General features: G+C 52.3%; 1 protein-coding gene across 5 annotated transcripts; it reads right to left on the bottom strand.

Moving 5' to 3' along the window:
- Window positions 1-355: 355 nt before the first annotated feature.
- On the bottom strand, window positions 356-17,875 carry ACSBG2 (acyl-CoA synthetase bubblegum family member 2). Of its 5 annotated transcripts, none has more exons than XM_032092918.1 (15): window positions 17,801-17,875; window positions 13,472-13,601; window positions 11,383-11,462; window positions 10,592-10,836; window positions 9,281-9,369; window positions 8,601-8,721; window positions 8,066-8,146; window positions 7,420-7,569; window positions 6,757-6,933; window positions 6,020-6,201; window positions 5,581-5,814; window positions 4,773-4,990; window positions 3,445-3,584; window positions 2,321-2,567; window positions 356-1,740 (listed from the first exon to the last, which is right to left on the bottom strand). In XM_032092918.1, exons 2-15 carry the CDS (start codon window positions 13,570-13,572, stop codon window positions 1,628-1,630), a joined length of 2,178 nt encoding a protein of 725 aa, XP_031948809.1. In that variant the 5' UTR covers window positions 13,573-13,601; window positions 17,801-17,875; the 3' UTR covers window positions 356-1,627. The 5 variants fall into 5 exon arrangements, with proteins under 5 accessions (XP_031948809.1, XP_031948806.1, XP_031948807.1 ...); XM_032092915.1 differs by lacking the exon at window positions 17,801-17,875 and adding an exon at window positions 17,614-17,714; XM_032092916.1 differs by lacking the exon at window positions 17,801-17,875 and adding an exon at window positions 17,614-17,713 and having other exon boundaries at window positions 10,592-10,833.
- Between the last annotated feature and the right edge of the window lie 5,819 nt (window positions 17,876-23,694).

The following is a 23,694-nucleotide window of genomic DNA, read 5'->3' on the forward strand; positions in this document are numbered from 1 at the left end:
ACTGGGGCTGGGAACACCATGGGGCCTGGCAGGGGCAAAGCCAGGGAAAAGGGAGTTGTTATAAAAGCGTGGGATGGCTCCAGCAGCCCCTCATCCATCAGAGCTTTGTCTGTTCAGGTGAGGGGTCCCTGCCCTGGGGGGAGCTGGAGCAGCAGGTCCCTGGCCTGGGGCAGCACCCCTGGGAGTTGAGGGGGTCCCCACTGCACAAGGAGGGCCCGGCCCAGGTTAAGGGTGGTGCCGTCCATCCCCTGAGGGAGCGCCCCAGGCCCAGCTCTGGCTGCCGCTGTCCCTGCCCGGGGCAAACCCGGCCCAGCCCCGTGCCCAGCCCTGCTGCTTCCCAGGAATGAGAGAGAGCTGAGAGACACAAACGGAGGAGTTTATTACACATTCCTCTGCAAACACACACTGGGGCACAGGATGAGCAGCAGTTCCAGTAGTGCATTCCCACCCTTCCACCGGGCACTGGAATTTCGCTGACCCAAAGCAGAGACAGGTTTAGGTTTAGCCCACCCTGAGCCTGCTGTGATACCAGCACTGAGCTGCTCCCACCTGCCCCTGCTCCTCCTTTCCCTGGGAAATGGTGCTGGGAATCAGCTGGGCTGCTCTGCCTGTGTGCAGGGAAGGATTCCTGGTTTGAAATAAGCCATTTACAGGCAAACCCAGTGCCCCTGGGTGCTGGGCAGCCTGGAATAAGCCAGGAGCTCCTGGGTCAAGGTGCTGCCCTCCAGCTTTGCAGGTCATTCTGTGTCCTCCAGACAGTGAATTCACCATGAAGGATCTTCACAGCCTTGGGCTGGTTGATCACAGACCCTCAGGAGAACCAGCCTGGGCTCCCAGCACCATCTCCTCTCCCCAAGCACAGGGACAGAGCCTCAGCCCACTCCCCTCCACTCCAGAGTTCCCCAGTTCAGACACTACAACATTTCTGGATTGTAAGACACAGACAGATTTCACACACTGTACACAGCCTTATAAATAATCCCTGGAGTAAATCACTTCCCAGAATACCAGCCATGGATACAACTCAACAATACAATTTATGGCTTCATTATAACTCAAAAAGGTAAAACAAACTCAAAATATTGCACAGACAAACCCAGTTCATGTGAGGTTCCACCTCCACTGCTGTGTGTAGTCACACAGCATTTGTCATCTCAGACAGGAATAGTTTGTGGGAAAGGAGATGTAAAACTATATGGATGCCATCAGCATGCAGGGAAACGGGCAGCAGGGAGGGAGGACACTGCTGGAAAATAAAATCTGCCTTTCTCCCTCAGCAGGAAAAGTGCAGCTCCTGATTTGCAGCTCCTGTTTTACATTCATCTCAGGAAAAGAAAACTTTGGTTAGAACGTAACATGTCACGTGGATTTAAGGTAAACATTGTATTGCCCTTATAAAAATGGAAATAAAAAATACAAAGTTGAGATATTTGGGATATCTCAGCACGGGACACAAGACACGGCAGAACATGGGCAGGACCACGCTCACCACACTGCAGGGCCAGGACATGACAGCGAAGCGACGCCGAGGGGCTGCCTGAGAGCTGAGCCTCTTTATTTCAACAGAATCCAGGGAATCCTTCCTGGGCAGCTGGGAACGCCCTCGGGAGTGGTTTCAGTCCCGGCTCTATGGCCGGGTCGAGGGCTCCCCCGAGGGGGTTTCGATGTCCGTGTAAAACTGAGAGATTTGGTCCTGGTATTTCTGAGCCACCACCGGCCTCTTCAGCTTCATGGTGGGGCCTGGAGGGAACCAGCACTGGGGTTAATGGGGAGGGAAGCACTGGGAGCACCCACCCGGCCTGGGGTGAAGCAGGGCTGGAGGGGAGAGGAAGAACACAGGAACAGTGACCAGTTCTAAACTTCTCTTTGGGTTTAATAGAATCTCCCTCCCTCCCCTGTGAGCAGAAGCAGCACAGCAGCACCCAGAGGCTGCTGGGCACTGCCCAGGCTCCCCAGGGAATGGGCCCGGCCCCGAGGCTGCCAGAGCTGCAGGAGCGTTTGGACAGCGCTCTCAGGGATGCCCAGGCTGGGGTTGTTGGGGTGTCTGTGCAGGGCCAGGGGCTGCACTGGTGATCCCTGAGGGTCCCTTCCAGCTCAGGATATTCCAGGATTGCAGGAGGGTAAGCACTGCTCACTGCTCCCCTGGGTGCTGTTGGGCAGAAGTGGGAATTCAGCCCAGCTCATCCCACCCCAAACTGCCACATGGAAAAGGCACAGTGAGGAAGGGCTGGGGGCAGCTCTGTGCACTGGGGTTCTGTTGGTGCTCAATAGCCAGGGAAGGGGCGCAGGGAAAACCCCAGACACCTCCCCCACCACTCACCAAGCTCTCCACCAAAGAGGGAGAAGTCCTTCTCCAGCAGGATCCACTTCTGGACTTTCTGGGCATTGGACACAGCTCTCTCATTGACAGCAGAGATCCCTTTCTGGATGGCGGCGTAGACGGCCTTGTCTTTGCTGCTGATAATTTCCGAGACCTTGGTGGCCTTGCTGCCCAGCTTCTGACAGAATTCCAGAGCTTCTGGAGTGAGGTCATCTCCGGGCTTGCCCGTTTCTGCATCCACAACGCACTGCAGGACAGGCAGAAGGGGAACTGTGCATTGCTGAGCACCTGAGGCCCTCTGCACTGAGGAGCCTCCAGCCCTGGAATGGTTCCCAGGCTCCCTTCCCCACCCCGCTCCAACCCCATCAGCCCCTCAGCTCTCACCCAACCCCTGGGTGCCAATGGAAGCTGGGGACAAAACACAGATAAACCCCTGAGATCTCTGCCTGCTCAGGAGCCACCTCAGGGCCAAGGAGCAAGCAGGGTACAGAGCTCACCTGCCAAATTCCTCCTGTGCTATCCAAAGTTAATCACTTTTTCCAGACCTTTTCTGGAGCACAGTTTACTTCCCTACACTGTGCAGCAGCATTCTTGGAAGTCACACACAGCATTCGATCATGACAAGCACAGCAGGGCCACCACCAGGGCCACCTCAGGTCTCCTGCCCCAGGCCCAGGCTGTTGGCCTCGGTCTCACTAAGGGGCAATTCCCACTCTGACAGTCAGCATAGGCCACCACGGATGTGTCCTGCTGGAGTTTAAAGCCAGAGTCTGACAAAGAAATCCCTGACAGCTTTTTACCTCCCAGACTGCTCTGGAAGAAACTAGAAGAGGTGAGGAGACCTGAAAGGTTTCCTTTTCCAGCCTCACTTCTGGGTCTTTTCCTTCTGTTTCTTCCTGCCTTGTGTGGCACAGAAAAAGCTGCCCTGAACAGCAGCAGGACCTGACAGTCTGAGCAAGTGACAGCTCTGTGCTTTCAGCTCTCTTTGCAGCTCAGCTACAGCAAATTGTGCTGCGGGTTCCTGGCTCCACAAGACACTAGAAGTGTGTAAAAGCTTTCCTCCTCCCTGGATTTAATGAGATTCAGCAGCACAGGTGGTGGACTCCCATCCTGTTTTCCATTACCTTTAGTGTCAGAAGCATAGCAAGGAATTTGGCTTTGTCTCCAACCAACATGGCGTTGCTGATGATGGGAACAGCATTCTTGACGGCGTCTTCGATTGGAACGGGAGGAATGTTCTCACCTCCTGCAGTGATGATGAGCTCTGGAAAACAATCAAATCCTGATTAATGCTTGGAGCTTCTTCCCTTCCCACAATCTCAAAGAACTCAACTGCTCCTTCGTGTCTGCTGATCAAACAGTGAGCCTGTGTCAGCAGAGCTGGAGGAGGCAGCACACCAGGCCTGGGAAAGTCACAGGGTGACCATCCCTGGAAGTGTTCAAAAATGTGTGGATGTGGCACTTGGGGATGTGGTTTAGTGGTGGCCTTGGCAGGGCTGTACTCAGGGATCTTAAAGGGCTTTTCCAGCCTCAGTGCTGATCCCATGACTCCAGCCAGGCCCGCAGAGAGGAGCAGGAGCTGTGCACACACAGCCCTGCCAGAGCTGCCTTGGTGCTCCGCAGGTGTTTGCAGTCTGGCAATACAGAGCCCCTTGGCACCCTGGCACAGACCCCTGGGGGTCTAAGGCACCGAAGTGGGCACCCAAATTGTCAGAAATTGAAGTGAAAGATTTGCTGGGGTGGTGCTGGAGGTTCCCATGTGCTGCAGAGCAGAGGGGAGCCTCCCCTTCTCAGTTATCTCCTGTTCCTCAGAGCAGCCCTCACATGAGCACCTCTCTCTTTCTGAGGGCTGAAGTCTTGCATGACTTTGGCTTTGTTTGGGGTTGCTCAAATTGCTGTCCCAAGAGCCACATTGCTACAAGGCACTTGCACAACAGAGTTAAGCTGCTGTTTTCCTTGGAGGGCACCCAGCAAAGCTCCTGAAACTGCGGGAGCTGCTGGTAAAACAAGCCCACAAAGCATTAACTCTGCTGGGGCTGAAATCACAGGGCTTCTCCCTCACTCTGCAAACACACCCAGGCTCCAGAGGCTGCCCCTCTCCTCCCACCACACCCTGCAGCCACGTTGACATGGAACCTCCAGGAGGAGAAGGATTTAAACGTTCTTCTGTGCAAGTCACAACCACACAACCAGCAGAGCCTCCCCTGCACCAGGGGAGGTTTAGGTTGGATACTGGGAAAAATTTCTTCACTGTTCAGCATTGAACAGGCTGCCCAGGGCAGTGGTGGAGTCACCATCCCTGGAAGGATTTAAAAGATGTGGCAACTGGGGACATGGGTTAGTGGTGGCCTTGGCAGTGCTGGGGAACAGTTGGGCTCCATGAGGCCTTTCCCAACATTAACAACTTCTACAGGGCTGCACAACACCAAGGTAAAGCCAGGCGATGTGTTACCTTTAATTCTGCCTGTGATGAAAAGGAATCCATCCTTGTCGTGCTTGCCCAGGTCCCCTGAGTGCAGCCAGCCATCCTCATCGATGGCCTCTTTGGTTTTGTCCTCCATGTTCAGGTAGCCCATGAAGATGTGCCTTCCTGAGAAGCAGATCTCCCCAACACCATCCTCGTCAGGTTTATGGATCAGGGTGTGGCAGCCCGTCAGCTCCTTCCCACAGCTGAAAGTGACACAGACCAGGGATTAATTTATTTTAAACTGAATTCAAGCAGAGGTTACAGCAGCACTTCTCAAGCTGAAGGGGTTTGAACAAAGCCCAGCAGCTTTTTAGCATGACAGCTTCAGCAAAGAGCTTCAAAGGCATCTGCTCATGGAAGGGCAGCTGCAGAAAGAGCTGTTATTGCAGAGACCAGTGCTCACACACCTGCTGGTTTGCACTCATTGTTCTCAACACCTGAGCTTGGAATGAACAGATTTACATCCTTGGCAGCAAACTTTCACTGTGCAGACTGAACGAGCCACCCAAAGACACCCCGCACCCTTCAGTCATTAAAGGGAAGGGTAGTTGGAGTTACCAATTCTTCCTTCTTCCTACCAGCCCTTCACTTCTTCCCCAGCTCCTACAGAACCCAGCCAAGGCAAATTCACACATCCCTGCTGCCTCTGCCCTCAGCAGATCTCTTCACCCATGATGTGGCTCCCCAGTGACCTTTTAGTGGCAGCAAAGCTCTGGGGATGAGCTGTGCCAGGAGAGAGGGATGTGCCAGAGGCAGAACCCACCACTCCCTCTGCTCCCAGGAAGGTGCTCACCTGCCGAGCTTGAAGGCGTGAGGTAGGGAGACAGTGTGAGGCCCAGAGCTCTCACTCATCCCATACAGCTCCAGCACGGGAATGTTCAGGCTCAAAAAGAACTCCAGGGTGTCTCTGGTGATGGGAGCAGCCCCCGTGTAGCACTTGGTGCAGCGGTCCAGCCCGATGGCCTTGCGCACCTTCCTGTACACCAACTGCCTGGCCAGGCGGAAATTCACCGGCACCTCGGAGCACCTGCGGGAGGAAAATGGGCACACGTGGAACTTCTCCCCCTTCCTCCTTTTATCTTCATCCTACTTTAGTTTATTCAGTAAAATAACAGATGATTTCCCCCCTCGGGTCCGAGCGCCACTGGCCTTTCACATGGGACATAATCCTGGATGGACAGTAAAGTTCTCCTAAAACTCATCAGCATTCCTGAAATGTAGCTCATAATTACCCATTCATCCTCTTCAGGTTGGTCTGCAGCCCCACTCCCTTGGCCCACGATGCCACCTTCCTTCGGAGCGCTGAGGATTTCATGCCCACAGATTTCATTTTCTCTTCCATTTTTTCCCAGACACGAGGAACTCCCAAAAAAGCAGTTGGCCTCACTTCCCGCAGGGTCTCCACCAAGCTGCCCTGAGAGAAGAAGGATTTAATGCAGTTTTTAGAAGTGATTCACTGCAGACTTCAGGCCAGCTCTGGTCACTAGCAAAACTTGGGACTCTGCCATCAGTTTTGAGGAATTGTTTGTTTTTTGCAGTGGCACCAAGAGAAGGGAACCCCTGGGGCATTCCAGGGGGAACTGGGAAGGGAGCAAGGGTCAATGCTCTCAGTGCCAGTGCTGACAAAAGAATCCTTTACACCCAGGACTCAGATTTAGCTGGGGCCATTGTGCAATGTGGGCAGAGCAAAGCTGTTGCTCAACCAGTTCTCGATGTGGGACCAGGTATCAGGTGAGAACTCAGCAGCTCCCAGTTGAGAAGTGCTGGGTCAGCTTCTCCCAGTCTGTGACAGAGTCAAAAGGTGACGGTCAGAGTGGCTCCACTCAAACCAACAGGGGCACTTGGTCAGTGGGCAAAGTAAACCCAGTTAGCAAAGCTGACAGAACCATGAGATAACACAGCCTTGTTTTAAGCACCCACCCCAGCTCAAGCAGGTGGATGGGTGTAAGTTTATTATCTTTTTTTTTACCTTCAATGCATCTGGTTGGGCAAAGTAAACTTGCACTCCAAAGGTCATGGCTGACCAAATATCAGACATTTGTGCGGCGATGTGGCTGAGGGGCAGGTAACTGACCACCTGCTCCTGCCTGTCCTGGGCATCGCTCAGCATGATGAAGCGTCCGGCCGCCGCCGCCGTCCACGTCAGCTGCAACAGGGACCCACAGGGGCTTCAGAGCAGCACAGAACACACAGGCACAACAGAGCTACAGCATCCTGGGATCTCAAAGGCAGGACTGGAGCAGAGGAGACTGAGGGGAGGCTCCTGGGGGCTGCAGCTCCCCCCGAGGGGAGGCGGAGGGGCAGGGGCTGAGCTCTGCTCTGGGACAGGGACAGGAGCCCAGGGAACGGCTGGAGCTGGGTCAGGGCTGGGCATGGATGTCAGGGAAAGGTTCTTCCCCCCGAGGCTGCTGGGCACTGCCCAGGCTCCCCAGGGAATGGGCCCGGCCCCGAGGCTGCCAGAGCTGCAGGAGCGTTTGGACAGCGCTCTCAGGGATGCCCAGGCTGGGGTTGTTGGGGTGTCTGTGCAGGGCCAGGGGCTGCACTCAGGATCCCTGAGGGTCCCTTCCAGCTCAGGATGTTCTCCCTCAGCACCCCCAGGGTCACAGTTGCTGGGGTGGCTCTGGGCACTCACGTTGTCGTGGCTGAGCATGACGCCCTTGGGCTGCCCCGTGGTGCCCGAGGTGTAGATGAGGGTGCAGCACTGGTTGGGTTTCTGGGCCGCAATGACCTCGCGGAGCCGCGAGTCCGGCACGTCCCTGCCCAGCTCCATGAACTCCCTCCACTGCAGAGAACAGAAGAGCTCGGTCACTTTGTAAGGTATCACCCACATGAAAAATTAAACCCTTTGCTGCACACCAGGACAAGGATGCTGTTCTCCCTGCCCAAACCTCTGGAAAAGGCTGTAAATCCACAGTCATCCCACAGTGTTTTCTGGCTGACACAGGGAGAAGCAGAAAGGAGACAGACCCACCCCCAGTAGCTTTACAGCTCTGTAGCAACTCCCTGGAGTAACTGCAGGGCCTGAGGCTGCCTGGCAGAGGTCAGTAGGCTCACAGCCCCCTTACAACATGGATTATCCAGGTTGCACAACAGCAAACTCCTGCCCATCACAGCCAACACGAGCTCAGGGGATCACAGTGACAGAACCCCAGGCTGGTTGGGGCGGAAGGGACCTTAAAGACCATCTCATTTAAGGTCCTGTGGGAGGTGACAGGTACTTGCAGCCATCGGCTGAACACAACCAGGACTCACAAGCACTGAAGAAGCCCAGGACTTACCGAGTACAGATTGGGTCTCTTCTCTTTGATCTCCTCCCCATACTGGACAATCCCCTTCAGATGAGGTAGTCTATCTTCAATCTGTGTTAAGAAGGGAGATTCATGAGAAGGAGCAAATGCTGTTTGTCCCTTTCAGGCCTCTGTAACCCCCACTTAGCATCTCCTCATATTTGCCATTTTATGTAAAGCCAAGAGAATCCCATCTGTGCTCCTGAAAGAATGGGTTTGCCTCACTAGGAACAGTCATAATTTGAGCTGGGATGTCGCCAGACAACCTAGAGGATGCTCAGTTGTTCATTTTGGCTTCTCCTATTTTAAGCCCAAGGCTTTTAAGAAGTGAAAGCACCACTTAACCTCTTGTGAGACGTAGTGCCAGTGCCAGCTCACCCAGCTGGAGCAGGGAGCACACCAAGGAGCTCCCCTCTGCTCTCAGAGCCAGCATTCCCCCCAGGTAATGCCCTCCCACAGCATTTTACCCTCCCACATCTGTCAACAGGTTGCTGTAACCCCCCAGACATTTAAAAAACATAATTACTTCTAAGATTTTTTGCAGCTGTTTATGATTTTCCACCACTACAACGTTGGCACTGCAGTTCTCTGCCACATAATGACAGGCCTCGGGAGAGTTTGTAGTGTAGATCCCAACAGCAAATCCCCTGCAAAGGAAAAGGGAAAAAACAAAACAGAAAAGCAAAACACAGAGTTAGAGGACAAGCAGAGCTGCTGTCAAAATTCAGATCATTTCAGAGAAAAAAAACTGTAATAAGAATATCCCATAAAATGTCAACAAAGAGGGGAGGGCTTAATTCCAAGAGGAAAGATTCTGTTCTGGGGCGTGGGAAATGTCAAGAGTGGCGTGAGGCACCAAAATGTCTCACGTGGAAGGCAGATATCACAATCCAGCCCTGGGATTCTCTGGCATTTCCCACCATGTTTTAATCACTGTGTACATAAGAATGCTTTTGGATTAACGTACTGGTCATCTTATTTTGAGAGAAGCAGCTGGCTAAAAAAAAGAATTTAACTCTGGTCTCATTAATTCATTATGAAATAGTTCATGTTCTATCTAACTTCATTAAATTCAAATATAAGCAGTTGGATTCGGGGTTTTTTTTGTTTGTTTTATTGGGGGTTTTAATCAGAACCTGCTTCTCATGACTGCAGTCACTCTCTGCCTGCCAAAGCAAAATGCATGGCAAGAAACAAGACTCTTACCCTGCAAGGATAGCTCCAATGTCAGCAATGAACCACTCTGCAGAATTAAATCCCAGGATGCCCACTCCATGGAAACGCTCCAGCCCCAGCTGCAAACAAGAGATGACATTACAGCAGCCTGGCTTCTCCTCTGGACAAAGCTCAGAGTTCATTGCTCTGAGCACAGCACTGAGGGAAAGAGTTCATGTTCTTACACGGGATAATTCCCACTGAAAAACTTCCCAGGAGCCAAGATGGAACCAGTGAAAGTTTCACACCACTGTAAGTGGGCAGGAAAATAGAAATTTGCTGAGGTCTGCCCTTGGAAAGACTGGCTCACTGGCACTAACAGGAACATAAACCTGCAATCCAGGGAGTTACCAGTTCCTGGGGTTGGGAATGAGAAGGTGAGAGGTGAAGACAGACAACACCTCCTGGGACATTTGGTACAGGTTGGGTATGTCAGACATCAATAATGGCCAGAGCAACAAGCTCCAGGGACAGCGACACTTGGCTATGAAATTCCAGCTCTTGGAGTCCCAGTCTTTAACTCCCTGGTTTTGTCCCAGAGTGGAAGATCCCACCACAGGAGTAAAACCAGGCTGGCCTTAACTTGAAGAGATAAGACTTGATCCCAACAGTAAGAACAGATAATGTTGGTTTCCCTCTCCAAGTCTCCTAATCCCAACAGCACAGGCAAAGGACTGGGCCACTTGGGACATTTAAGTCTGGTTGGTAAGCATTCCTTTGAGTTTTTTTCTTAGAAAGATGAACTTTTCCATGCCTCTGGAGGGGCAGTGTCCAGGCTTACCAGGCACCTCAGTTTAAATGTTTCCTTATATGCTTTTTTTCTTGGTTAAATGTGGAAGCAAATGTCAAAAATATTAAATACCAAGGTGTCCATAGCATGTTCAGGTACTTCCCTGTCACTAAGATTCATCTGCACTCAGGGAATTTTCAGGTTTAAGACAGACCTGAATGCAGCCATTCCAGCACTTAAATGAGTGACCATCAAACTTGACTTTTTACACAGTGGTAGGAAAAGGGAGAACAGTTTTAAGTTAAAAGAAGATAGATTTACATCAGATATTGGGAAGAAATTCTTGGCTGTGTGGGTGGGCAGGCCCTGGCACAGGGTGCCCAGAGCAGCTGGGGCTGCCCCTGGATCCCTGGAAGTGTCCAAGGCCAGGTTGGAGCACCCTGGGATAGTGGAAGGTGTCCCTACCAGCGCCAGGGGTGGCACTGAGTGAGCTTTAAGGTCCCTTCCAACCCAAACCGTGCTGATTTTAGGATTCTGTGAATATGAAAAAAGAGAATTCAACACACTCTTACCTTCAGAAAGCTTTTGGCTGCTTTCCAGCACTCATCATAGTACATCTTATATGTCAGCTTTATCCACTGGCCATCTTTTTTGGATGCAAGGGCATAATAGTCACTGTATTTATTCACACTTTCCTGCAGGAGCTGGTGCACAGTCTTTGGGGCCTCGCTGCCAATGCCCTGTTCTTCCATCCTCAGCCTGACCTCTCCATCACGACGCGTTGTCCACACGCTGGAGCCAGGAGGGGGGAAGGCTGCTTGGAAGGAAAAGTGTTCAGCATCTTAGATTAGACATTTCCTGCTGCCATAACAGCAGTAGAAATACAAGTACCAAGCACATGAAAGCAAATGCTGTTACACCTCCTCCCACAGCTTTTTTTTGACCTTTTCTTCTTGGCAAGTTTGCCATGTGACCCCCAGTATTTTAGACTGGAAGCCTCTAGAGCACCTTCAAATTTTGTTAAACATCTCCCACTTACATCCCCTCTAACCTGCTCTGCTGCCCTAAGGCTCTTGTACTGGTAAGGTGAAAGCTTCCTGCATCTTATACTCTGCTATTTTTAATTTTTTTCTTTTAAGGAGGACTGAAAGCAGGACACTGGTAGCTGGTAGATGAGCATCAGGCACTGACACTGCCTATTTAATCCTTGAAGCACAGCTGGGCTCTAAAGTCTGAGTTCAAGACACTTCTGCACAGCCCATCCTGCAACCTGAGCTGCTTCTTCCATTGTCATGACAAATCCTTCTCTCATTGCAATAATAATTTCATGCACACCACAGTCACCAAACTTCCATCCACCCACCTTTGGGACCGAGTGAGTTCACCTGACATTTCTCCATCTTGGAATCTTCCCCTGGCTCGCTGTTGTGTGGCTCAGCAGTTCTGCAAGGCAAGAGGAATTATCCCTGGATGAGAACACTGAGGGCTGCCTGCCACAGGCAGGTTTGCTCCACCCCTTAATGTCACTCAGTCCTTGGATGTCAAAGTGACTCCTGATGTTCTGCAGGTGACTTTATTAATTCACTGCCCTGCATGGCCCCAGCAATGGAACAGGTCCCTCAGAGTGTGCAAGCTCTGCCTGTTTCGAACACGTGAGTGTTGTCCTAATTGCAGCTTTCATTGCAGACGAGCTGCAGAAGAATCCATAAACATCATCCCAAAAACAGCCATCATTTAATTCCTAAGGTCTGCTCCAGGTGCCTGAAACAAAGAGCCTGCAGCTGGGAGGAGGAGAAGGAGGGGGGCAGGAAGGGACACACGGATCTGGAGCTCATCTCCTCTCTGCAGTATGTGAGTCCAACAACAGGGAGGCCCTGGGGACACTCTCAAGTCACCCCATGGGGAAACCCACAGAGATTTCCTGCAAAAGAGCAGGAAATTGATTTAACAGGAAATCTTGTTCTTAGGTATTCCTATTAAAGCCAGGGCTCCCACCAGATGCTTGGGAAGAAATGGAAAGAGGCTCATCCCCATGTGCTTCAGCCACGCTCCTCCCAGCTGAGTTTCAGCCCCCTTTCACTTTCAGCCCTGCAGGAGCTGGTGCAGCACCACCTGCCTGATTGCAAAACTGTTCTTACTCTGCCCCTTTCCAAGCTGGACTTTCTCACAGCCCTAAGAGAGGGGGATAATCAAGTCTCATGTCCCACTTGAGAGCAGCAGTTGGAAGCCAGACCCGCTGAGATTTGGGAATCCCACCCTCCAACCAGGCAGCCGCTGCTGGGTTCCCTGCCCTGGGCAATGCCCTGCCAGGACCATGGGCACAGCACTGAGGTCTGAGTTTTAGCTGATTTAAGATTATCCTGCAGAGACCCAAACTCTCCATCCCGCCCTGTCCTACCAGGGCCCTTTGCCTCAGCCCATCACACAGGTGTTGTTTCTCCAGGCCGGTGTTTTCCCTTCCCCACAGCAACACCTGGCTGCAGCACCAAGCCCAGGCTCCTCCAGAAGGGCTGCAGGGCCCTGACATCACAATAACCCCAACACTGCAGGGGCAGCTCTGGGGCAAAAAGGAGCCCTGACTCTGCCCCTCACAGTCACACTGCACACAGGTGAGAGCTCCTCTGGTCCCACACGAACTCCTCAGCCTAAGCCAGGCAGGGCTCCCACCAAGCCTCACCTTTTCTTCCCTTTCTACCAGGCCAAAGACAAGAAAATCCAGCACAGGCACTGTGTGAATTTCAGGCTAAGGGGGAAATCTCTTCCCTCTAATTTACATTTACTCTGAATTTCTAGGGAATAGTCAACTATCACTGCTTTGGGTATATGAGGAGGTTTAAAGCCATGGGAAGATCTGACACAGCTGATCCCATGTCCTGTCCTAAAGCAGAACTGCTTCTCAGAACTAATCTGCAAGCCAGCAACCAGGGCTGAGTAAATAATTTCTTTATTTCCCCCAAAGGGATTATGAGATGTTCCCATCTCCGTGCTCCCTCCTCATTATTGAGAACATTTTTCAGCACAAATTAATCCTCAGTTGCAATAGTTCTGCACCATTTCTCCATCATCTTTTGTGATCAAAGCATGCAAATGACCCAGTAATATGAGGAGAAAAGCCCCAGCTATTTCCCTCACAGTCAATCAAGTCATCTTTTCTCCCCCTTACGACATGTAATTCAATGCAGCCCAAAAAAAATTTAGGTAAAGAGGTTTTAGACAGCTAGATCCTATTATGCTGTGGTGAGATATAGACCCTAATCTGCTCTTTAGTCTGTAAATCTAAGCAGCCTCTTACCAGCAGGAGTTTGAGATCAGTGTAGGTACTGCACATGAGCCGTTCCCTGCAGAGGCAGGGCTCTTCCAAAATCACTTCAATTAATCAAAGTAAGCATGATAGAATATGAACTATATATACAGGTCACAACAGGATAAATAAAACCCCAAATTAGACAAACCTGGGTGAAGAGTTGAGCAGCACATCTTTCAGTGACACCTCACAGGTCGCTTGAGGAGCTGAATTGCAATAGGCCACGGGGACTGGTTCTGCAAGTGCCATCCTTTCGTCTGACTCACACAGCACTGTCCCTGCGAAAACAGGTTTGAAAAATTAAAATACAGTCAAACGTCAGAGCAAAGCAGCTCCACTGACGTGAGCGAGGCAACCCCAAAGACACACAACTCAAGACTGCTGCATTTGCACGAAATAGGGGAAATTCTGACAGCGGGCACGCTCCGGTCGCTGCAAAACCCCGCAGCAGAACCAGCGTGACACCCACAGCTCCCCAGGAGCACCACGAGCCAAACAATTTCAATTCCAACTCCCTTTGCCCCAAATGCTCCCGCTCGGCTCGCAGCCCCCCCGACCCCTCCAGCCTCACCGCGCATCGCCGGTCCCGCAGCCTCCCCTCCGCAGCCGCTCCGCACCGGCGCCGAGCCCGACGTGTAATATCCTTTATTTTTAAACTAGCGCCCAGGAGGCAGATCTGGAGCATCTTATGTCATGTGCTGCTGCCTTGCAATTGGAAGCGGCTCGTCACCCCACACCGCCGCCTCTTAAGGAGGCTCTGGCCCCACGCCTGCCCGTCAGCCTCGGCACACCGGGGATTTCAGGTCCCTCTGGGGGGACACAGCCCTGGGACACCCCACATTTAGCCTGTTCTCATCAAAATAAGCGTTTCGCAGCTGGTTTTTTTGGTGGCTCTCACGCTGCTTTCAGCACCTCGTCTTGGGGGATTTCATCGCCTAAACGAAGTGTGTTCTAAACGCTGATTTTATTTAAGGTTTACACTCATCAAAAGCCTTTGGTGCTTATGAGTTGCCCAGGCTGAGCTTTAATTGTTTCAAGGGATTTCAAGCTGATTAGAGATGAATCCCATTATCCTTGATCTCTCTAAGAAGTGGATTTTGTGCTTGCTATTTTGTGCCTGCATTAGAAAGACTCATTTAAATCGTATGATGCGAGTAGCATATTTTTTAAATTTAAATCGTATGTTTGAGGAGCATCTCGATGAGGGACAGGAGAGAAAGGAAGGAGTCTTTTTATCTCATAAATCCGACCCAGCCACGCTGCAGCCTCCTGCCTCTGCCGGGAGAGGAAAGCCACGCCAGCCACAACTCGGGGACGTCCCCCTTTCCGCTTACTCATCCGCGCAAGGACACGTTGCTGCTCACGCCGAGCTCTGCTACAGCCTGCGAGTCACCACGCCGAAAATAGTTTAATTCACGAGCAGCTGAGAGGGGGATGGCTGCAAAAAATCCCCATTCTGAAGCGCCGAGGTAACTGGCAGACGCTGCCCCACACCCCGTTCTGGGCTGGAACACCAGAGAGGTTTATTGGGAGTCTGAGAAGAGGGTGTTGTATCAGCAGCCCCGTGCTCGGAGCAGCCACTCAGACCTGCCCAGCCCGGAGCAGCCCAAACGCACCCGTGGCAGGGCAAACCCACCCGCGGTGCCACCCGAGATGTCCCCACAGCCTCTCTTGCTCAAGGAAAAGCCGAGCAGAGCCCAGGAGGGACGGACCACAGCAGCTGCCGTCACTCCTGACCCCCTTTCGCAATGCTGCTCCCACTTTCGTTCCCAGCACCCCAAAGCGAGGGGTTCAGGGCACCCCAGTGCCCCTGAGGGAAGCTTTGGCCTCTGCACTAATTGCAGCGTTTCTCTTGCCAGCTGTGCAATAGTGCAGTAACGAAGTTTCAAGGGAAAGGGGGAGGCGTTCTCACTCCAGCTATAAGGGAATCACAGCATCCCGGGATGGTTTGGGTGGAAAGGGACCTTAAAGAATACCCCATTCCCCACCTGCCATGGGCAGGGACACCTCCCACTGTCCCAGGCTGCTCCAAGCTCTGTCCAGCCTGGCCTTGGGCACTGCCAGGGATCCAGGGGCAGCCCCAGCTGCTCTGGGCACCCTGTGCCAGCCTGGGCCTCCCCTCCCTCGCCCACCTGCCCCTCTGTCAGTGGGAAGCCAATGCCCCTTGTTCTGGCATTCCAGGCCCTTTTAAAGTCTCTCCCTCTCTCTCTCTAGTTTTCTTGCTGCCTCCCTTCAGGTCCTGGAAGGCCACAGTTAGGTCACCCCAAAGCTTCTCTTCTCCAGGCTGAACAATCCCAATTCTCTCACCCTTTCCTCACAGCAGAGTGTTCCATCCCTCTAAGTTTCATGTCCATGGTAGGCTTTCTGCATCACCTTCAGTCACTCAAGAGCAAAAAGCTCCTCCCAGTGGAGACCATCCCTGTGTCCTGCCCTCACTGTGCACAGCCCTGGGTACACTTGCACCAAGAACTGAAGTCCAACCTGACTGTGCAGCTTCCCAAACCAGACATGCATTTTATCCAATCAATTCAGGTTAGAAGCAAATATTTCCTAATATATGCAGACTCTCCCTAGCTCTGCTCAGCACTGCAGCTCGGCCCTTCCCTCCCTGATGCTTAGTTACAAACACAAGCCACTGGAAATCACACGCGTTCCAGGGTTGAGAGGGGATAATCTTTAAGGTCCTTTCCACCCCGAAACAGTCCATGGTTTACCAGAGCCAGGTGTAACTCTTGAACCCCAAATGCTCCTCTCCCACCTCACGCTGTTCCCTGAGGAATTAACACACCATGATGTGCCACAGGTGTTCCAAACAAAAACCTGTGGGGAGAAACGTCCCTTTTAATTAAGCCTGTCTGACTCCTTAAATCATTTAAATAAAAACATGTTCTGCTTTGAGGGAGCACCGTGACCCAGAAGAACTGGAAGAATTGGAACCACTATGGGGCTTCACTGACAAAGCAGAATAAAGGTCTGAGGATGTGCAGACTCATGACAGTGAAAGGGGCAGGCAGTGGAGCTTTCATTTCTAACAGGCTTTGGACACACCTTTACCTAAAACACACAAGAGCTTCAACACCACCAGTTCAAATTCAAATTACTGAGTACGTTATCAGCCACTTGACATTTTCCAGCACGGCCCCACTCGGCTTCCTGTGGCTGATTTCTTTAACCAGTAAAGGCACCACATCCGCTCTGCTCCAGTTCTCCCTGTCCAGAGCGGTTCCAGGCAATTGCCACATCACCATCAAAAGTGAAACTTGGGCCTCTTTGTTCCTATGTTACCTTTAAAGTTTACTAAGTGAGGAAACAAAAGCTGAGCAACCCACTCTTCTTCCTCTTAAATAAACTCCGTTTCTAAAGGAGGCAGTGACAAAAGCTTCCTGAGCACTGAATGTTTTGTCCTTGGCAGCACCACTGACCACATGTGCTGGGGTGGAGAAAACAGGAGAAAAAGTTACTTCAACCTCTGTAAGGACAATGAGTGTCACGACTGCAGACAGGCACCTGCCTCCACCACAGCACCTTCAGAGCTGAGCTTTGGCCGGAGAAAGCCGCCCACTGCCCATCAATGGTCAGCCAGGCCCAGCTCCCCGGCCACGCAGACAAGCACAGAACTCTCCATTTCAGGCACATTGCTTCTCCAGGACAGCGGGATATTCCAGGTGAATTCCCCAGCAGTGTGACTCACCAGGAGGCTGAGCCAGGCTCCTCTTTCCTAAGCTTTTGCTTCACCACACCATCTGCACGGTCGCCGGCGGGGGGAAATCCCCTCAGGCCGAGCAGGAAAGCACGGGGCTGAGTTTCCACAGAGGCACCAGCTGTGTTCCGCCGGCTCCCACACGTGGCTTTGTGTCCGCTGGGAGCTGGCACAGGAACATCCCGAGCACTCGGGTCACCTCACAGCATCCAAAACTCTCCGAGCACCTCACCGAGCATCCCGAGCACTCGGGTCACCTCACGGAGCATCCCCGATCCCACAGGTCACCTCATAGAGCATCCCAAACACTCAGCTAACCTCACGGAGCATCCCCGATCCCACAGGTCACCTCACAGAGCATTCCCAATCTCTCAGGTTATCTCAGAGCATCCCAAGCTCCCAGCACACCTCACGGTCCCTCACGATGGGTTCCTGGACGGCACAGGGGAAGGGACAGCCCTTCTCTCCCTTCTCCTCAGACCACCTCCTGCCCTGACAGGGGGCTAGGGGGGAGTCACCCCCAACCCACCCCGTGTTCATTTAACCAAAAACCACCAAGAATTTCCCCACCCCGCTGCCCAGACACCCACCCACAAAAGACACATCACGAGAAGCATCTGCCGGCATGGTGAACCCCACACTGCAACCCCCGCGGCGGGCGGGCACCCCACACACAGCGGGACTCGCTGGGAACACCCAGAGGGCTTGTGTGGAGTGGGGATCCCCCTTCCCTCCCTCAGCCCCGGGCCGGGGTCGGGCTTTAGGACCGCGCGTTACCTCCGGGCCCGGCGGGCGCGCGCGGCCCCTCAGCAGCTCCCGCGCGCCGCCGGGCGGAGCCCTTTAGAGCGCTCACCCCTGGGGGCGTGGCCGTTTCCGTTTCGCCCCGCCCACCCCGCCCTTTCGAAACACCCCATTGGACGAGATGGCGGTGGGCAGAGGTTAAGCCACGCCCCCTTCGCGGGGGTGAAGCGCACCGCCGCGCGATTGGAGGAGGCGGCTGTCAATAACGGCCAGGACACGCCCCCCCCCCCCCCGCGGCGCGGGTTACCCGCGGTCAGTGCCCGGCGCGGTGTCCGGGACGGCGGCAGTCGGGGATCGGCTGTGCCGGACACCGGGAATCGGCTGTTTCTGTGCCTGGAACACAGCCCAAACACTCCCCAGGCTGTGCTGGAACAGCGTGAAGCTCTGGAGCACCTGGGGTGCTTTGGTGGTGTGGGGCAACGCAGCAGAAGTTTTCGGGAAGAGGAGGATAATAGTCGGAATGCTTCTGGAAGCTGTTTTTTTCCCTAAAATGAAGTGAGGTTAAGGGCGAGGTTCAATAGGACAAGAGGAAACGGCCTCAAGTTGCGCCAGGGGAGGTCTAGATTGGACATCAGGGAAAATTTCTTCATGGAAAAGGTTGTAAATCATTGGAACAGGCTGTGCAGGGCAGTGGTGGAGTCGCAATCCCTGGAAATGTTCCAAAAACACGTGGATGTGCCATTTGGAGACATGGTTTAGTGGTGACCACAGGCTGGCAGTTGGGTTTGATGATTTTAGAGGTCCTTTCCAGCCCTAATGATTCTGTGATTCTGTGAAAAAGATTTTCAAATGGGGCCCTGAGCAATAACAACACTTTGACCAAATGAAACAGGAGATGGTTCATAAAGATGCTCGTGGGCCATTCTGGACAGGGCAAGATGTAAAATGTGCTCCAATCACAGCTGGAGCAGAACAGTCCAACGTGGAGCAGAAATCTCCAGGGAAGGATCAAAGTGGGTTTTTAGATTTAGGGATACAGGGGACGAGAGGCCCCCTGTACTCCAGGGAGGAGCAGTGTGGGGGCTGGCAGAGCACAGCCCTGAACAAACCAGCCCCGTGCTGTTGTTTCCCAATCAGCACAAACCAAGGACATGGGCTGGAGCTGCTGAGCAGCACCACAAGCACAAGCACGGGGCAGCTCTGGCTGTGATGTCCAGGCCCCCATTACCAGACTGGGGCAGAACCTGTGGTCTGGTGGCAGCTCCACCATCTCCTGCCCTCCCTCTTTGCTTGTTTAAGCTGGAGTCCAACAGTACATATATTTATTTACTTGTTTGTTTGTTTTTAAGGGTTATGATCAGGTGGATCCATCTAACTGTTCTCAGTTGTTCCTGGCTGATAAAGCTGCAGAAAAGCCAGGATTTTGTTTATCCTGTTAGGAAAACAGCTGTATCTGTGAAATGGATTATTGCTGCTATTTTTCTGGTGCCAGGCCAAGAATTCCAAGCCGTTGTTTTTTTCCCTGTGAATTCTTCTCTGCCTCCTCCCACTGCCCAGAGACATTCCCCACTCACACAGGGAGGGGAGGGTATGGTTCTCACCGTTCAGCTGATGAGCAAACCTGAGGAATATGTAATTAGGGAAGCTCCTGCCAGAAGGTCAGGCTGCAGCTGGAGCAGCGGCAGGGCCAGAGGACAGAGCCGTGCTGGCGATATTGCAGTTGTAAAACAGCATCACCACAGCAAGACAGGGGTGCCAAGGCAGCCTCAGGAGCCCTGCGCTGTCCTCTGGCCCAGGCACCCCCACTTCCTGCTGTGTTGGCTGTTTCCCATCTGCACTTTGAGCCTTCCCTTGCAGCTCCTCCACGCTCCCATCTCTCCTCAGCTGTCTCACCTCCTCCTCTCTGCAGCCCCTCCAATGTGGCTCCGCTCTCATTCAGATGGTGAATTTATTTTGAAGAGGAAGACAAAGCAGCTGTTGATGAGATCTGTAAAATTCACAGACTCCTGACCCTCACACTCCAGCCTGCCCTGATCCTCAGCCAGGACCTGCTGTGCTGATGAGGGGCACAAAATTCCCAGTGAACCAAGGAGAGCTCCAGGGGCACAGCCCAAAGGTTAACTCAAGTGGCAAGAGTCTATTTTTGGCCATTCCCTGAGCCAACAAATTACCTCGGGTGAGCGGCTTTTTTAGTGCTCCCTGTGTCCTTGCCCGTCAAACGGAGGTGGCATCACTCCCAAGATAGATCCTGTGGTGGTTGCTGAATTCCTGCTGGTTCTGGGGCCAAAGGGGACCACGCTGGTGGTGAGGGACCAGGTTAGAGCAGAGATGAGCCCAGGTGGTCCTCGGGCAGCCCTGCCACAGGCAGGAGAGGGGTTGATACCGTGGAGTTATTATTGATTGGTGATAACACAGCTCTTTATAAACAAACAGGGAGTTGTTAGGCTTGGAATAGCAAATGCACTGGAGTGACTGGGTCTCTGGTCAAACAGCTCCTTTGCTGGCTCTGTATTTGCCAGGAATTAACTCCTAGGGAGCCACGGGGTTCTTGCTTTCTGAGGCACCAGGAGCAGGGTGGCCCCAGCAGCTCCAGGAAAGTGAAGGAACCAGGACCAGGACATGCTGGTGGTGACCCAGTGGAGAGCAGCTCTGCAGGGAGGGGATTACAAACCCAGGAGGGACAATGGGACCCTGGGGGCATTGGGAAGAGTGTGGCCAGCAGGGCAGGTGTGATCCTGCTCCTTGGTCCTAGTGAGGCACATCTGGAGCAGTGTCCAGTGTTCAGTTCTGGCTCCATGGTTCAAGAAAGACAAGGAGCTACTGGAGAGGATCCACAAAGATGATGAGGAGTCGGGAGCATCTCAGATGAGGAGAGAGTGTGGGAGCTGAGCCTGGTTAGTCCAGAGAAGAGAAGGCTGAGAGAGCATCCCATCAATGCATATAAATATCTCCAAGGCGACTGCAAAGAGGATGGTGCCACTGCTCAGTCATGCCCAGTGACAGGACGAGGAGTAATGGGCACGAACTGAAACACAAGACAAACACCTCAACATGAGGAAGAACTTTACATTGAGGGTGGCTGAGCACTGGAACAGCTGCCCAGAGACGTTGTGGAGTCTCCCTCTCTGGAGACATCGCAAACCCATCTCGGCGCGTTCCCGTGACCCCGCTTTGGCTGGACTGGGTCATTTCTTGTGGCACAAGATCAGGAGGGAGGAGGTGGCTGCAGGTTCAGCAGCCTCGAGCTCTGCTGATAACACAGGCTCAACCTCGAGGGGAGGACCAAAACCTCCACAGAATCCATTTTGTTCCTGTTGGTGAATGTGTGGTGAGAACGCACACAAAGCCTTCAGTTCATGGTCTGCTGGGGTGAGTTACAGCAGTGTCTGGGCTCTCTGTGCTGGGATGTTACAGATTTTTGCCTCTGTGATAAAAGTCACTTTTTTCCAAGTGTAGACACACTCCTGGAGGGGTTTAAAAGATGTGGAGATGTGGCACTTAGGGACATGGTTTAGTGGTGGGCTGGCAGTGTTAGACTATTGACCTTGCTGATTTTAAGGGTCTTTTCCAACCTAAATAATTCCATGATATCTTCACATTTCTGCCTCACCTTGACATTTCCAGCTATTTCACATGACTAAGGCAGGGGGAGATGCCAGCAGGGACAGAGCTGTCCCTCACAAGAGCATCAGGATAAGAGCAAAGGCCCAGGATAAAAGCAGACTGGGGCCGTGGGGATTCCAGGTTTGTGCATTTCAAACCACCCCACTGTGGGTAGGGACGCTGGGGCACAGGTTTGGTGGTGAGACATGGGCTGGCTGCTGCTTCTCCTTCGCCTCAGCCACAGCTTTCCTGTGCCCTACAGAACATCACCCCAGTGAAATTTCCATTTGCAAATTCTTTCCTTTCCTACCTCAAGCAAAGCATCATCCCTTCCTGTGAACACAGAGAGTGGAAATAAGTTTCTTCTTCAGCTTAATCATTCCCCGTACGGAACAAGCCCTGTCTGACCATCTGAATTGCCCAAGACAGTTTACATAATTCTCACTTTTATCACCAGCCCTGGCACTGGATCTGGGAGCTAGTCTGGGCTAGCATTCCTCTGATAACGCTCCCGAATTCCCAGCTCCAGAGTCACTGGTGGCAAGTGACTCAACCCGAGTTGTTGCACCTCAGGACATTGACTTGGAAGATAACGGGGCATGGGAGGAAATGAAATATTTCAGCAATTTCCACTTGAAGCTGGACACAAGGAGAATATGCATGTGATGAGGAAACAGGCTGGAAACCTCGTGGTCACAAGGCAGGAAGGGAGACAGAAGAGTGTCTTTATACTTGAGTCATTTCTAGACTTCAACTGCTCACGGTGTCTTTCCCATCAAGGCCTTGCAACATCTTTTCTCGTCGTGTGAAAGGGTCTACAGGAAACAGGTGTGGGAAATACTGGAAAAACCCAAAAAAAAACGCAGCCCAAAAGCACTCAAACACAACAAAAAGGCACACACACACTAAAATCGCCACCAAATTATGCTCTAGGTTAATATCCAACTCTCAACTGTCATAAATCAGCAAAGCCAAGGACTCATCAGCAGGATACACCAGCTGATAACTGACCTTTATCTGCCTCTGTCTGTGATTAAATGAGTCTTCTGCAATTCTCATAAACAAAACAGGGCAAAAACTACTTACCCTGGCCTGTCATGGGCATAAACTCCTTTTTAATTTTTTTAAAATACTCATTAAAAACTGCACACTCATGGATTTTGAACACAGAGCGGGCAAAGGCTGTTTATGCAATATGCAAATTGTAGTGTGTGGAATACGTATTTATAAAGCCTGAAAAGCAGTGGAGAATTAGGATTTCTTGGCTGTATAATTATTTAGTTTGCTGTTATATATCACCTCACTTCAGAGGCCGTGCCTATATCCTCTGAACGTTAAACCTAAACCCAAATTGCAACACCATCTATGCCCACAGGTAATCCTAATTTTGGAAAAGAATTCTTTGGAAAGCCATTTGCTCTAAAATGAGATGGATACAGATGTTGCACGGAGAAGAGTTGTTTGTAACCTCAGAAACAAATCCAACTGCACCTCCAGAACTTCAGAAAAAATGGAATTCTGTCTTTTCTCTTGCTGCTGGAGGCCGAGAGCAGCGGGATGCTCCCCCATCCCCAAGCCCCACGGGACTTTGTGGCAGTGGTGCCACAGTGTTTGCCAGGCAGAGCAGGGCTGGGCCCCAGCTGCCCTCCCCACCCAGGCTGTGTTGTAAGCAGGAAAGGGATGAACGAGTGACCAGCAGCAGTGACACAGAAACGTCCCTTGGTGACATGGGCCAGGTGCTGCCCCGGGAGCTGGGGGAGCAACACAAGCTGACAACTTTCTGCTGATGGTTGACTGAGGTGGAGTGAGGTGCAAGACCTCTGCACCTGCAATTCAGCCCAAGATGTTAATAATCCACAGGGCCACTTAATCATTTTCTGTGGTTTTTAATCATGAACTCACCAGAGTAAAACAGTTACAGAGCTTTAAGACTCTCACAGCCACGAGGATGTTGAGCTTCCCCTTGTCAACAAACCAAACCTTTCTGCTCAATATTCAGATTCCAAGCTTCCAGCAGCCTGCCCAGGGGGCCAAGAAGACCAGTGACATCCTGGCTTGTACCAGTGGCCAGCAGGACCAGGGCAGTGCCCATCCCCCTGTGCTGGGCACTGCTGGGGCCACACATCAAATCCTGGGTTGTTTCGGGCCCCTCATGATTAGAAGGACATTGAGGGGCTGGAGTGTGTCCAGGGAAGGGAATGGAGCTGGGGAAGGGTCTGATGAGGAGCAGCAGAAGAGGTTGTCCCCAGGTGCCTCAGAGGTTCCTCTTTATTGCTGTGCAGGTGCTGAAGGTGCCACTGCCGTGCGTTTTGTTGATTTTGTGCCCC

The sequence above is a fragment of the Corvus moneduloides genome, chromosome 28, assembly GCF_009650955.1.
Source record: "Corvus moneduloides isolate bCorMon1 chromosome 28, bCorMon1.pri, whole genome shotgun sequence".
NCBI lineage: Eukaryota > Metazoa > Chordata > Aves > Passeriformes > Corvidae > Corvus > Corvus moneduloides.

Coding starts and splice junctions, on each gene's coding strand:
- ACSBG2 (XM_032092915.1), bottom strand. CDS start 17,650: ATGCCGGCAGATGCTTCTCGTGATGTGTCTTTTGTGG. Junction 6,934..7,419: donor TCATGCTCAGCCACGACAAC/GTGAGTGCCCAG, acceptor TCCCTGTTGCAG/CTGACGTGGACGGCGGCGGC. Junction 3,585..4,772: donor CATCACAGGCAGAATTAAAG/GTAACACATCGC, acceptor ATTGTTTTCCAG/AGCTCATCATCACTGCAGGA.